This window comes from Haemaphysalis longicornis, unplaced genomic scaffold (assembly GCF_048455015.1).
Source record: "Haemaphysalis longicornis isolate Haplotype H1 unplaced genomic scaffold, Haemaphysalis longicornis Haplotype H1 scaffold_9, whole genome shotgun sequence".
Lineage (NCBI taxonomy): Eukaryota > Metazoa > Arthropoda > Arachnida > Ixodida > Ixodidae > Haemaphysalis > Haemaphysalis longicornis.
In genome coordinates this window covers 142,095,713-142,111,672 of record NW_027526460.1, presented here as the reverse complement: position 1 = coordinate 142,111,672, position 15,960 = coordinate 142,095,713, and the positions used below count along the sequence as shown (strand labels likewise).

At 49.9% G+C, this 15,960-nt stretch overlaps 1 protein-coding gene across 1 annotated transcript; it reads left to right on the top strand.

Moving 5' to 3' along the window:
• The first annotated feature begins 2,548 nt into the window (after positions 1-2,548).
• On the top strand, positions 2,549-6,490 carry LOC144153468 (disintegrin and metalloproteinase domain-containing protein 10-like). The gene is made up of 2 exons (XM_077685111.1): positions 2,549-2,589; positions 5,515-6,490. The coding sequence occupies exons 1-2, from the start codon at positions 2,549-2,551 to the stop codon at positions 6,488-6,490; spliced, it is 1,017 nt and encodes a 338-aa protein (XP_077541237.1).
• The last annotated feature ends 9,470 nt before the right edge of the window (positions 6,491-15,960 follow it).

Sequence of the window (15,960 nt, the reverse complement as noted above, 5' to 3'; positions counted from 1 at the left end):
TCTTTTTTTGTTGCGATGAGACATACTTATCACGGGTGGAAACTTCACTTGCTTCAGCATGCAACGGTTGCTTAATTACAGATGTTTTCGATGCGGCCAGTCGCAATTTCAGTTTCAGCGGGTGCCGCGAAACGTGGGATTTTGTATGAACAAAGCTGTCCACGTGATCGTTGGGCGGATATAACAGAGCAGAGCTGCCGTATAGCGCTCTTGATTCCGCGTCGCCGCCAGTTTCTTCGGATGCCCCTACGTACTGATCCCGTCAGGCGCTTAATCAAAAAGCGACCGTGGACGTGATGCAGGCGCTGCGAGTGCAAATTGCGGCTGTGTCTAGAGAACGACGCGCGAAGCTCCAGACAGTGGGTGGGGAGACGCGCGCTTTGAGCAGCCCGCGGGTCTGTCTACAGGTACGCCTATGTGTTAGGCTTAACATTGTGGCGGATATTCGATTGCCGCACCCGTAAGTGGTGGAGACGGCGATTTTTAATGCACTCCGCCATCGCATCATTAACTCCTTTCTCGTATGTGCTGCCTGGTTTGGAACTTGAGTCCCATTTCATGCAGCGGAAACAAGCTCTCGCTCGAGCTACCTGCGCCGGACTGCGCACCTTCGCGGCCGTGGCCGCCGCCTGCGCAGTGACCGTGCGGCTCGCTCAGTGCGCTTTTCGTGTCCCCGGCGCGTTTTCACGTGAAGTGTAACAAAAGCAATAGAAATAAAGCGCCTGGCATCGCTGCAGAACTTATGTCGCGGCCAGCTGCCCGATGAGCCAACGAAATCCCGGCGCCTGCGCCGCCAACGATCGGATCGTTCGTCGCTCGAGAGCAGAAGTTCCTATACCTCCGATCGGAGCGGCGAGCCGGCGAAGAACGCCGGCAGTCCGGAAGCGGCCAGCACAAACTCGTGGCGTGTTTGGATGTAGTAGTTCATTTACTCCACATCCAAGTATGTCATTCTCGCGAAGACCTTCGCTGGCTGTTCGGTTGCGTTTCGCAAACTTTAAAATGGATTTCAAATATGTTCTAGGCTGTATTTGCCGCTGATATTTTGCAAATGATGTATGTATGTATTAACACCAATCAATCTCCGAAGTTATCCCGCCTCCAAGATTTTGTGTCATCATCATCAACATCAACATCATCATCATCACCATAACCATAATCGCCACCAGCCTATCTACGCCCACTGCAGCGCAAATGCCTCTCCCATTAAATCTCCAATTATCCCTGTCCTGTGCTAACTGCGACTAATTTATCCCAGAAAACTTCGTGATCTCATCTGCCAATCTAACTTTCGGCCGCCCCCTGCAACGCTTGCCTTCTCTAGGGATCCACTGTGCTACCCTTAATGACCAACGGTTATCTTGTCGTCGCATCACATGCCCTGCCCACGTCCTTTTCTTCATCTTAATTTCTACTAATATGTCCTTAACACGCGTTTGTTCCCTGATCCACTCCGCTCACTTCTTGTCCCTTAATGTTACACCTATCATCTTCCGTTCCATTGCTCGCTGAGTCGTCCTCAATTTAAGTTGAACCCTCTTAGTGAGCCTCCAAGTTTCGGCCCCGTAGGTGAGTACCGGTGAGATGCAGCTGTCACACATTATTCTTCAGGGACAGTGGTAGGCTGCTATTCATTATCTGAGAATGCCTGCCGTATGCACTCCGCCCCATTCTTATCCTTCTAATTATCTGCCTCATGGTTGGGATCCGGGTCACAACTTGCCCTAAGTAGACACATTCGCTTACTACTTCCACTGTCTCACCACCTATCTCAAACCGCTGCGCTGTCCCGAGGTTATTGATCATTACTTTAGTTTTCTGCATAATAATGTTCAGACCCACGGTTCTACTCTGTTTGTCCAGTGCGGAAAGCATGCTTTGCAATTCGTCTGCCGAGTTACTTAGCAAGGCAACGTCATCAGCAAATTTTAGGTTACTGAGGTATTTTCCCTTAACCATTACTCCCGTCTGTTCCCAATCTAATGTTCTGAATACTTCTTGTAAGCATGCTGTGAATAACATTGGAGAGATTGTGTCTCCTTGTCTGACACCCTTCCTTATAGGTATTTTACTGCTCTCCTATGGAGGATGATGGTAGCTGTAGACCCTTTATAGATATCCTCTAGTATTCTTACATGATGCTCATCTGCCCCCTGGTTCCGTAATGCCTGACTGCTAGGGTTTCGACCGAGTCAAATGCTGCCTCATAATCTATGAGGGCTATATATAGGGGTTCAGTATACTCAGCGCACGTCTCTATCACCTGATTGATCGTGTGAATATGGTTGATTGTTGAATAACGTTTACGGAATCCTGCTTGTTCTTCGGGTTGACTGAAATCTAAGGTGGCAGAAATTCTGTTAGCGATTACCTTGGTAAGTACCTCGTAGACGACTGACAGTAAGCTGATCGGCCTGTAATGGAAGATGCAGCGGTGGCGTAGAGGTAGAGCATCCGCCTCGTGTGCAGAAGGACCGTGGCTCGAATCCCAGTGCCGGACAATTCCCACAGGATTTAAAAAAAATCCACGTATCGATGGAATTACAAAATGAGGCTTGGGGTGGGGCCTGACCCCGGTGACCATTGCCGGTAACGCACTCCCCACCAGAGCAGGATTCACCACCCTGGTGTAGTAACGGCCACAACCTCCCATGAATACACCAATTAACCCACAGCCTTCAGCATCCAGTGGCTGCGAAGCAACTAACCACGGCGGTGGTCGGACCTGTGACGCAGCAGAGGGTGCCGAGAATCCCTGGATCCGGACAGGCCGCCAATGGAATCTGAACCTGGGAACGTCTAACACGAGAACCTTATCTAGCGAAGCAAGTCTAGAGGTGTTGTTCGAGGCATTAAATGGGATGCCATAGGGCTTAGGGAGGCTAGGAGGACAGGTGAAGCATCTACGGTGCTGAAAAATGGATACGCCCAATGTTAACCGTGGTCTAGTGGACAGAAGAGAACTGGGAGTGGGATTTCTAGTCAATAAAAGTATAGCTGGCAACGTAGAATAATAATGTAGCATTAACGAAAAAGTGGCAGGTCTTGCAATTCGGCTCAATAATAGGCAGAAACAGGTAGTGCAGGTGGTACAGGGCTACGCGCCCACATCCAGCCACGACGGCCAACTAGTTGAACGCCTCTATGAAGAAGTGGAATCCGCAATGGCTAAAGCAAAAACACAGTATACCGTAGTCATGGGAGAGGCAGGAATCAGGCTGAAGACAAGGCAGTTGGGAACTATGGTCTGGGCTGTAGAAATAGCAGGGGGGACCTACTAGTTGAGTTTACAGAACGGAATAACCTGCGCATAACGAATACCTTCTTCTGTAAACGGGAGAGCCGGAAGTGGACGTGGAGTAGCCCGAATGAGGAGCATAAAAATGAAATAGACCTCATATTATGCGATAACTCTGGCGTCGTGCAGGATGTGGAAGTGCTCGGAAGGATAAGGTGCACTGACCACCGTATGATAAGATCTCGGGGATCGCAACAAGCTAGTACGAAAGAAGCCGATCAATGAGCTAAGGCATAAAGTTGAAGAATTCAGGATCGCGCTGCAGAACCGATATTCAGCTCTTACCGAGGAAGCAGAACTTACGACACAGGAAGCCAGCGACAATCTTACACGCATTACCACGGAGTGTGCAGTAGAAGACGAGGGCACGATGGCTAGACAGGATACTGGCCAACTTTCCCAGAAGACGAAAGATGTAATTAGGAAACGGCAAACCATGACAATCTCCACCCCAGCTGACAGAATAGAACCAGCGGAGGTTTTAAAATTAATCAATAAGCATAAGACAGCTGACATAGGAGAGGATCGAATATTCTTTAAAGAACGGAGGCAGCCTGAAGGCAGTGAAGAGGCGTCTTGGCGTGGGGAAAAATCAGATGTATGCACTTAAAGACAAGCAAGGCAATGTCTTGAAAAATAGGGACAAAATAGTCATAGTAGCCGAGGAGCTCTATAGAGATCTGCACAGTAGCCGGGATATCCAGGATAATGCCGAACGAGAAAGCAGCTCAGAGGGAATAGACATCCCACCAGTAACATCACACCAGTAACAACAGAAGAAGTAAGGAAGTCTTTGAGAGAAATGAAAGGGGGCAATGCACCTGGTGAGGATCAGATAACAGCAGACCTCTTGGCTTGTTTATGCTTACGCATGCGCGTTTCGTACCTTGGCAAGTTTATAAAGTTCACACAGTGGCACAATAAATGTCTTTGGAAGTTTGCGCCGTGTGTGTCCGTCCTTTACTTCGTCCGTGTTTCGCGTTTTTTGCGCAATTATTTTTAGTTATGGAATACCAACATGCCCAGAACGGTACCCGTATTACGTCTGGATGTGTCCACTGAACTCCCACCACCCGATCCCCCTTCTGTAGAGGGACGGGAGAGCGCGTTGCGCAGTTGCCAGCTCGGGGACCAGGAAGCCCTGATCTCTCGAGCGAGAGAGAGAGAGAGAGAGAAAATTACGCCCACTTCCCCTCGCGGGAACCCTGGTGTGATGCGACGCTGAGGGGGTTCAAGCGCAAGCGGAGAGCAACCGTCGACCGAAAGGCAGCCGGAGAGCGGCACACCGGTTATATTCTAGGCACTATATATGCGCAGCGCGCCCGATGGAGAGGAAACCGCGGAGAGAGAGAGTACTGCACATGCGCAGCACCGCGCGCAGCGCCGCCCACCGGCGGAGTGAGAGCGCGCTGGGCCGCACACGCTATCACCTGAGCACGCGCCGGCGCCAGTGCGTCTGCCGCGGCTATGACGCAACACAATCCAGCACAATCCAATCCAATCCAAGCCAAGCCAAGCCAAGCCAATCCAATCGAATCCAATCGAATTTAATCCAATGCCCCTCGCGAGAGAGTGTTCGCTATCGGAGAGGAGAGCGGGAGACTGGCTGCGGACAACGGACGCACGCCGCGGACAACAACGGACGCACGCAGGAAGGCAGGACCGCCGACAAGAGATGCTCTGAGCGTCGCATCTAAAACTTTATTATTTGCAGTAGGTTTAAGGGCTCGGGGTGGCCGCAGGCTCCAGCCTGGCGGCGACTAGCGTAGAAGGCGGTGGCGACCCTGCGCATCCTACCGGAATAGGATGCCCACCCAGCGCTCCTGACCTTCTCTCCCCTCCCCTCTCCATTTTCCTGAATAAACTTTTTCCATCCCTCCCAAAAGATCACCGCTTCGCGGCTCATTTGCTGATTAAGCACATGCGAGAAAATAAGGCCAGTTATAATCATCATCAGCTTCTTCAGAGTCGTCAGCATTCATATCGGGTATTCGTTCGAAGAAGAAAGAGAAGAACGAAGCTCCCCGCTTCTCGGCCATCGAATGCGTTATCTTATAAGTAGCCCACCGCTCGCCATCGTAGCTCACCGCTCTTCACCGTAGCCCACCGCTCGTAGCCACGACGGCCAGGAACGAGACGATCTCTCCGACAGCGGAACGCAGAAAAGACCTCTTCGCGAAGCTGTCCCTGGTACTGCTGCATCTTCCTGCAAGAAGCGGCGCAGCGGAATTTGTCCCGTTCATCCGCAACTACGAGCTGCTGTCGTACCCGGTCCGAGTAGGGAGCAGTAACTCCAGCGTTAAAAGAATCAGGCGCGACACTGCCGACACGTCGGGTACCAGGCACATCCGCTTCAATGCCCGAGGAAGGCACTTCCACCTGGTGCTAAGCCTGGACCTATCAGCTTTTTCCAACGACTTCGTCGCGAGAGCGCCATCGGGGCCGGTTGAGGTCGACCTTTCCCACGCGGTCTCCGGTTACGTGTACGTCGACCCTGGCAGCCACGTGTTCGGTTCCATACTAGGCGGCGTCTTCGAAGGACGGACCAGCACGGGTGACGGGCGTGTCTTCTACGTGGAGCCGGCCTGGAAGTACCCGACACTGTCGCCACAGTCGGGGCACTCGGTCTTCTACGCAGCCGGGGACGTTCGTCTGCCGCCCGATCTGCAGGAAACCCACGGTGGCTGTGGACTGGATCGCCTGCAGAAACACCTGGCCGCCGAGGAGGTCGACCTGCGCGCTCACCGGGCAAGCCTCCCCTGGCCCTCTCTGCAACACCGAGGCCGCCGTATCAGACAATCACCCGACATCGCGGAGTACCCGGGAGTAGTGATGCAGGAGCCTCTAACTCAACACCGATTATTTAAAGGCCGGATAGGAGCCGGCCAAGACTCTAACAGACGGCTTTGCCACCTGCAAATTTCTCTGGATCACATTTTGTACACGTTCTACGCCGTAGGTGTTGACGACCACACGGCACGCGAGTGCATCACTTCGCTGGTGAACACCCACATCACTTCGACCAATGTGATCTACTCGCTGGTCGACTTCAACGGCAATGTTGGCATGCGATTCATGCTCCAAGACCTCAGGATCAACGACTCTTGCTCCTGTGACTCCCCCCATGTGAGAAGTAACAACCCTTTCTGCCGCACCGACCTAGACGCGAACCTGCTACTGAAGTTCAAGTAAAAACAATTTTTTTTTTTGCAGAAATTCAGAGAATTGTCGATAATGCATATCATTCTTATGCCGCTTGTCTGGAGTGTGATTTCTTTACAGCCAATTTTCTTGGGTTTTCTCAATTCTGTCGGACGAATTATCTCCAATTACGCTATTATAACGATTGCAGGTGTTACTTCTACCAAATCTGCATTTTTGTGTAAATGAAGGACGTTAGACGGCTGGTTCCCCATTTTCCCTGTTTTTCTTCTATTTTTCTAATTTTGAGTTTTTCGGAATTTAATTACCTCCGATTACGCTATTATAACGAATAAATGCGTCACTTCTACCAAATCTGCATTTTTTTGGATATGCAAGGCAGTTCGCTATTACCGCTATATTTTTATATTTTTCCTATTTTTCGGTTTTTCGAAATTCTGACCAACCAATTATCTCCAATTACGCTATTAAAACGATTAAAGGTGTAATTTCCGCCAAATCTGTGTTTGTGTGGATATGCACGGCGTTACGCGGTCCTGTCTCTGGGGGCACTCGCGAAAGAATGCAACGCATTGAAAAGAAATTGGAAATTAGACCACCGAAAAAAGGGAAGCTCTCGGATGTCAACTTTGAGAAACTTAACTCGTCCCTGGTTGCAACGACTTTCGCAAATAAATTCACTGATACCAAGGGTGCGTGAACAAAAATGTTGATGCAACAAAATGAGGCGTACACAACGATTGTTGGTGTTGGGCTTGAGTGCGCCCTTTTTTAGGTTACCTTCGTCTAGGATTTTACCACCTGAAATTTTGATTACCCGGCCGCACTTTTTCGTACGTTTATACTTAAATTAACTATCATTTGGTTTCGCATAGAATGCTTAGTTTTTCCGGTAACGGAAAACTAACGACGTTACTTCTTCACAGTAGCTGTAACTGTAACAGTTACTTTTAAGAATGCTGTAACTATCACAGGGTTTCTTTTCCGGCTTTGGTATTTGTAACTATGCGAACACTGTTACTTTTTGCTGGTAACGTGCCCATGCACACTACCACCCTCTCTCCCCCCCACCCTCTTTTTTTTGCTCCAATAAATGTTTGCTACTACTCCTCGACGCATATGGGGCATGTGTGGCTCTCGAGTTCAAGTGCCGAGCTCCTCTCGTGAGTAAGATGAATACCGTGGTATGTTCTCTAGCCGCTCGGTCACCACCGAAATTATAGGCCCTCTGGGACGTAAGGAAACACGCGCCGGGATGCGTGTTTTTAAATGTGGTGGTGGTATCAGTGAGATGGCTCATACCCACTCAGGGGGATTGGCCAGGCAATGGGCGCCTTACCAAAAGAGACTATCTAGTTTTTGAAGGGAAAGGAAAATGTTTAAACATTAGAATGAATTAGCAGCAGATGACTAGAGAAATAAAAGTGAGGGTATTAAATAAAGAAGTAAGAAATGTGGCTGATCCCGCTTTCATAGCCAAGGAGGGTGGCCAAGGAACCCTCAAGCCGTCGCAGAACGGCTTTTACCCTGGTCACCTCCCGCTTTTGTGAAGATAAATAAATAAATAAATAAATAAATAAATAAATAAATAAATAAATAAATAAATAAATAAATAAATAAATAAATAGGAATCCGTAAAATACGAAAGTGAGATGTGCGTTCACAGGATCATTTGAATGTGTATTCTGCATCGATGTGAACTTGCACATTGCTATTTATATTTCGTCGGTATGGCACCGTCAGACTTATCAACATTAAGACACTGGACTGCAGGCGCCGGAGCACTGCGTAAACCCAAAAGAAACCACACGCGCTCGCATGTTGCCAGCGAATCGTTTGGTGAGCTCACGGTCCGCTGCAGCGAAAGAGCATGACCTGCGGGGCTGTATTGAGGGTAAGCTTGGCGAGCGACAACCTGTTGGCGCGTCGCTTTGGCAAATGTGTGACCACCGCGTTCCTGCTCCGTGGTGTGTATAGGAAGACGGTTGCGTTGCGGCGAGCTCAGCTGGCGCCAACTGTCGGCGCTCATCAGCATCGTGATGCACTACTTCGCTTCACCTCTCTTAGACGGCAGCGCCATCGAAATAGAAAGCTATATGGCGCGTTCATACTGGAGCGGCTGAAAGGAGGAAAGAAATCCTTGGGTCACGAGATCAAAACGTGACGTCACTGGACTTGTTTTTGAGCGCCTAGGGACAACGCCGAAGTAGGCGCAGCAGTTACCTGGGTCCCCCCGAGTGTCAGTACTCAGCATGTCAGTACTCAGTACTCAATACTGTCAGTACTCAGCATGTGTTAGTGTTGATTGCTTCCAAATGAAGCTCTAAATGCGTGAATATACCGTGAATGCTAGTATTGGTGCGATCTCCCTATCCGATTAGGTGTCTCCTACATACTACTACGACATTTCAAGAGGGACTGAGCTCAGCGTAGATTAGCCATGCCGGTCTTCGGCGTTTGCTGTCACAGACACGGAAGAGCGGAAAAGAGGGCATCTATGCGCTCATTTTCCCAGCAAGGTCAGTAACGTCGTTATTTTATGTTTGTAGTAGTTTTTGTGTTTATACCACTGTTTGCGTGACCGACTCGGCCTCCTAGCTGTCATTCTCGTTCCCGATAGCATTGTGACGTTAACGATTTATGTATAATCTTGAATTCAAATTTAGCGTGCGCTGCATACTTGGACGAGGAACAGAGACAGTGGAAAAAGACAAACCAGACGTTGGCGCGCAAACCAACACCTGCTTCGTGTAGCCAACGTGCCTGTGGTTGTATCGTAACGTGCCTGCGTGCTCAAGTTTGATCTAACCGGTGGCGTGTACTCCCCGAGGTGCTATCCTGGATGTTTGAAGTGCAGTGCCTCGATCGTAAGTATGCGTGTGTTTGATAGCGTTAATCTCGCGAGTAGCACGCATCAGAGTTCTAGCTCTTCGGGCAGTTAAGTTGCGTTGCAGGATATGAATGGGAAACGTCGCTTCTGTACAGAGAACGGAACGATATCGCGGTAAAAGAAAAAAAAAGCGCCAAACCGTGAGCCAAAAAGACGGAAGAGGGAGAGAGAAAAAATAGACCAAATGACGGCGGCAGAATCAGATCGTCCGAGGGGCAGTGAAGGTTACGCGGCATTTTGGGCCCTTTATGAGGAGGCACCAGGAGCAACTGTCAGTAAAGTGTACATTGAAGGTGAATTGAAGAAGCTGAGTATGGGACAAATAGTATGTGGCAGGGCATATAGCTACTGAAAATTTGAAAGCGCACAAATAACACGTACAGGCAGGAGGGATACACTACAGTCTTGCAAACAAAGTGTGACACCCACACTTTTTATAATGCGCAGGAAGTTTTGCGCCCGTTGAATTTGTTATTGCAAACAAATGCTCTCCGAGATGGACGCTTAGACAGTGTCCTGTGACCTGTCTGGCCCACATACACAGAGTTACATGACAACCGAATTCTGTAAACCATGCCAATAGTACAACGAACTAAAGGCTCCGCATGGTTAACACCGCACTCGTTCCTTCCTTTCCTTGGATGATCCTTGTGTAACGTGGCGGCAGATGACATGAACCATGAGGCGATGAAGCGATGTATTTACAAGACTATTTACAGGCAGCCATAACCAAGCACGGCTTGGCTGCGCCGCGCACACAGCTCTTCGTCGTCATCATCCTTGGCGGTGGGCCATGGCGCCACGGGGATTGTCCGCCACGTCCCGTGACACTTGTTATTAACACTGCGGCAGAGATCGCCCACTTTTGCTTTTGCTGTGGGTTGTCCTGTGTGGTCTTATGCCACATCCGCATCTTTCACGTATTGTGTTTTTCGAAGATGTACCCAACTGTCACTTGTGCTGACACAGCATTTAATCCTGTTCCTGCAGCATCTGCATAGGAAACCTTCCAGTGGAAAAAAAGCGTTTGGACCTGGCCCCTACGATGTTGGTGCTGGGCATGGAGTGCAAGCATTGGTCTACATCCTTTCTGGGTACCCATGGAAAGCAGGTGAATGCCTCCAGAAGTGGGTAGTTTTGTGGTACACTCGAAATTAGCAGCAGGCAGACTGTGTGTGCTCGCAGACCATCCTGGTAGTATGACAACCAAATAATCGCTTCGTGAAACATGCGGTATGCTTGAGAAACAGGGTCACGTAAGGCAACGTCGCTTATGCCAATCGGCCAGTGTCGTACAAGACAGCTCTAAAGCGTCGGTCTGCTGTGCAGCTAAAACAAGCTTAGTGCGCCCAGTACCAAAAGCAGTGCGTATCGGTACTTCTATGTTTACGTGTATTTTCGTAACTTTTGCTGTTTACCGCACCATTCTTACTTCTGTAAAATGAATATTGACAGAGTCGACGGGAACGCTTGAGGTCCGCTTTATTTGCGAGCTCCGGGCACGGACACAAAAGGACAGCAACCGTTCCAGCAGCGGAGATGATGATCAAACGTCGAGAAGGAAGGTGAAATGAGATGATCATGAACGCGCACAATGTCTAAACGACAACGAAGCATAAAAGGGATATTGGCCGCTTCCCGTTGCGAAACCTCTCCTTTGCCAATTTCGCGCTCACACTATTACTACCCCTCGGCTGAAGCGGCCATCCTGGCCGTCACTATGAGATAGAGGAATCGCGGCGAATGAACGGCTTCATCCGGGAAACATGTACAATCTCAGTTCCACGGCACCGACGGTCAGTGACACCGGAAATAGGCGTGACGCGGCAATTCACTGGTGAGGTTTGCTCCAGGATCCTGTAAGGGCCGATGAATCGGGGCAAGAGCTTCTCGCACAATCCAGGAACATGGAGGGGAGTGGCAAGCAGAACTTCTTCACCAGGTTGAAAAGCGGCCGAACGATGCTTCTCGTCGTGGCGACACATGCGGTTTTCTTGACAGGCCACCGTGTTCAAATGGGCAAGACTGCGGCAGTGAGCCAATCTAGAAACAAACTGGTCGGGAAGGTTCGCTGTTGGCGAGATAGGTGCGGAGAGAAAAGACCGTCAACTACAGAAGAAGGAGAACGGCCATAGACGAGGAAAAAATGGCGAGAATCCAGTAGTTTGTTGCACAGCGGTATTGTAGGCGTAGGTAACAAATGGTAAAATGGTGTCCCAATTGGTGTGGTCAGGGCCAATGTAGAAGGAAAGCATGTCCGAAAGAGACCGAAGGAAGAGCTCCGTCAGGCCGTTTGTTTGCGGGTGGTAGCTCGATGTAGTTTTATGAGCAGTGTCAGCGGCTCGAAGCACTTCGGAAAGTAGCGAAGAAAGGAACGTTCGTCCACGGCCACTGAGAAGAACTCGAGGCGGACCGTGGCGCAGGAAAATGGCCCGCAAAAAGAAGTCTGCAACTTCTGAAGCGCAGCCCGAGGAAATTGCAGCAGTTTCGGCATAACGTGTCAAGTGGTCCACTGCTGTGACAACCCACCGATGGCCGGCAGCAGTTACAGGAAGAGGTCCGTACAGGCCAATCCCGACAATATCGAAGGGAGCTGAAGGGCATGGAAGGGGTTGGAGCGTCCCCACTGGGGCCGAAAGGGGTCGTTTGCGGCGTTGGCATGGTTCACACGCGCAACATACTTGGCGATGCTGGTTGAGAGGCCGGGCCAAAAACAATGGCTTTTGATGCGGTCGTATGTCTTCTGAAAGGCAAGGTCACCAGCCGTGGCGTCGTCATGAAAACGTCGCAAAATGTGTGACCGAAGACAACGGGGAACGATGTGGACCCAGTTGTTACCTGTAGGGTGGTAATTGTAGTAGTAAAGGCCACCACCATTCAAGAGTCTAAATTTTTTAAGTTGGCTGCGTAAGCGACTGTTGGGTGGTTGAGCGGAACCGTCGAAAATGTCAATCAGGTTGCGACAGTACGTATCGGAACGCTGAAGAGAGACAAGATCAGATGGGAGTTCCGGGCTGACATGTTCCGCCACGGCAATAGGAATAGCTGCCACTTGCTGAGCAGACGCTAAGCAACTGTCCTCCGTGGACGACAGTGGACAACGTGAAAGAGCGTCGGCATCAGCGTGTTTCTTGCCGGTTTTGTATGTCACGGTAAAGTTGTGCTCCTGTAGGTGAAGGATGCAGCGGCCAAGGCGTCCGGTTAAGTTTTTGATGGACGACAACCAGCAGAGTGCGTGGTGGTCGGTTACAACCGTGAAATGACGTCCGTACAAGTAGGGCCGGAACTTTTGAATTGACCAAACGACAGCGAGGCACTCCGGCTCGGTAATGGTATAGTTTTTTTTTTTCGGCTTGCGTCAACGTGCGGCTGGCATACGCAACTACTTTTTCCGTTGAAGAAGCAGTGCATTGCAAGAGCACAGCCCCGATACCATGGCCACTGGCGTCTGTATGGAGTATTGTTGGGGCGTTTTCCTCAAAATGGCTGAGTACAGGAGAAGAAGTGGGGGCCTGCATGAGTGTTGTAAACGCTGTCTCACAATCTTCCGACCAGTCAAATGATGAATTGGCAGCGAGGAGTTTGTGCAGCGCGTGAAGCAATTGGAGAAAAGTTGCGAATGAAACAACGGAAGTACGACGCCAATCCCATGAAACCCCGCAGCTCTTTCTGACGGAGAGGTCGGGCAAAACTAATGACGGCCGTAATTTTTCGGGATCAGGATGAATTCCATCTTTGCTAACAACATGACCCAACACTTTGATAGATTTACTTGCGAAGTGACATTTTTTGCGTTGAGTTGCAGGCCGGCATAACTGAGGAAAGTTAAAACTTGATCAAGGCGCTGGAGGTGCTCTTTAAATGTGGATAAAAAGATAACAATGTCGTCGAAGTAGCACAGGCACATTTTCCATTTCAATCCACGAAGAACATTGTCTATCATACGCTCGAAGGTGGCCGGAGCGTTGCAAGGCCCAAACGGCATGACATTAAATTCGTAGAGTCCATCGGGTGTTGCGAAAGCGGTTTTTTCTTTATCGGCCTCATTCATGGGGATCTGCCAGTACCCGGATCGAAGATCAAGACTAGAAAAATATTCTGCGCCTTGCAAGGTGTCTAAAGCATCGTCGATCCGAGGCATCGGGTACACATCTTTGCGCGTGATTTTGTTGAGTGCCCGATAACCCACCAAAATTTCGCGGAGCCGTCTTTCTTTTGAACAAGCACCACGGGTGATGACCAGGAACTCGCAGAAGGATGAACGATGTTTCTCTTCAGCATGTCGTCGACGTTTTCTTGGATAATTTTGCGCTCTTTAGGCGAAATACGGTACGGTCGTCGACGAACGATGCAGGAACCAACTGTTTCAATCCGATGGGTACCCGCTGAAATCTGCCCCGGAACCGAGGTGTGAGAGTCGAATATTGCCTTGTGAATGGCCAGCAGGGTCAGCAGTTGTCCGCTTTCCTCGGTGGTGAGGTCGGGGTTGATAACTGCACCAGCAGAACCGGACCTCAATTTGGAATCTGATGAATTATTCGTAGGTGATAAGGAGCTGAGAGGAAGAACAGCCGTAGCGTCATCGCGGGAAACGAAAGCAATAGTGGAGTTTTGAAGTACTAAAATGGTCTCGGTTGTACTATTGACTGCGGCGAGAAAGGCGGACCCGTTTGAAAAACAGACAAGGCACGGGGGTATTATTAGTCCTCTAACGAAGAAATTTCCGGTTGGTGCAATTAACAAATCGCCGTCCGCAATGTCGTCTGAAGCTATGGAGATTACGGTTTCTTCTCCAGGAGACAGGTTATTGTCGGAAGTACAGGTCAAGCGGAGCTCTGGATCGTCAGCGATACTAGCACGTTTCGTTTCGGTGATGTCAATCATCGGCTTTCCACAAGAGATAACAGCAGATGCGGATCGCAAAAATTCCCATCCTAAAGTGATTTGATAAGGGCATGGAGAGAGTATCGCAAACTGAATGTGATGACGAATGCCACTGATGATCACACGCGCTGTACAATGTCCTGAGGGTTGAAGCATAGCGGCGTTCGCACCACGTAAAGCTGGACCACAATAAGGAGTTCTCACTTTGCGTAGTGTGGAGCACAAACTTTCATTAATCATAGATATGCTGGCGCCAGTGTCTACAAGTGCTTCAACCATATTTCCCTCAACTGTAACGGTCAATTAACGCATTCCATAACCGGTAAAGGGGACTTGCACTGTTCCTTGGCGACGCAGTTTCACCATAGAGAAAGAAATACTGTTTTTTTTTATTTCTCTATGGTTTCACCCCCAGAAACCGCCGCATCAAGTTTTCCGCACGGTTCTCACCAACGTGAGAGGCCGGGCGCAAGGGCTATGTAGAGCGACGGTAGGGCGAGGGAGAGCGGCGTCTAGCCAGGCGCGAGTCAGGAGGGAAGTTGGTAGCATCCCGAGGAGGAATACGTTGGCGCGGAGGTGGCGAGTAGACGCGTTGACGAGGGGCGTAGCCGAAGTAGGTGTCGTGTTCGTATGGTGCGTAACCTCGGCGCTCGTCCAACTGACGTCGCCGGCAAAAACAAGAAATGTGTCCTCGTATGCCGCAATAGTAGCACACTGGTCGTTCACTCGTTGGCCGGGTTGCTCACCTCGAGGGAAAGGAACTTGGTGAAGGCACATGTGCCGAAATAGCGGTCAAGTGGCCGTGATCAGACGGAGGAGCGATTGGCTCCATAGGCAGGGTTGGTCTTGTAACAGCTTGAGAGTAGGACTGGGCATGTAGCGGAGCAGGACGACCTGGCTGTTGAACGGCAGTGATACATGCCAGCTCCTGCTTGATCAATTCACGCAGGCCATGAGTGTGGGCGTGGGCGTTCTGGAGGCAGGTTCCGTCACGCTGCTGTAGCTCCTCACGGATGATAGTCCGAATCAAAGTACGGAGCTCTGAATCCGAAAAGGAGCCGGTAGGCAAACAATCTTGTTGAATGCGATTGGACTGCAGGTGGTCCAGGCACTGACAGATCGTGCGTACGTCAGCAATCGCAGCAGGGTTCTGTTACACCAGAGTATTAAAGGCGAAAGAGGAGATTCCCTTCATGACGTGATGTATTTTGTCGGTTTCCGACATGTCCTTGTCAGCTCGTCGGCAAAGCGCAATGACATCTTCGATGTACGAAGAGTATGTCTCGTACGGGTGCTGCACCCTGGCCGCGGAAGTTCTTACCTTACCGCGGAAGTTCTTACCTACCTACACCAACTATCTCGGAAGTTCTTACCTACAAAATGTTATGTCAGTATGCCTTAAAATCGCCACAGAGGTTAACTGTGTCATTCTTGAACTGCAATGGGTGTTTCCCAGTAGAAATGGTTCACTGGCAAGAACACATTACAGACACCAGCATGTCGTATTCCTGCCTTAATTTATTGAATATAGCGACCACGGTGGGTACAGCTTCGTCGAAAGTCAAATGATGTGGTGTGGGCATATTTATTTTTGCGATTAAAATATTCCCCGCGTGCGTAGTTAAAGGGACCCAGAAAAGCCTTTTGTAAAAGTTACAAAAGGCCTGTATTGTCACGTAGCACCAATATAGCGATGCAATGCGGTGGGAATTATTGATCTACATTC

Coding starts and splice junctions, on each gene's coding strand:
- LOC144153468 (XM_077685111.1), top strand. CDS start 2,549: ATGAGGCTTGGGGTGGGGCCTGACCCCGGTGACCATTGCCG. Junction 2,590..5,514: donor GACCCCGGTGACCATTGCCG/GTAACGCACTCC, acceptor TCCTGCAAGAAG/CGGCGCAGCGGAATTTGTCC.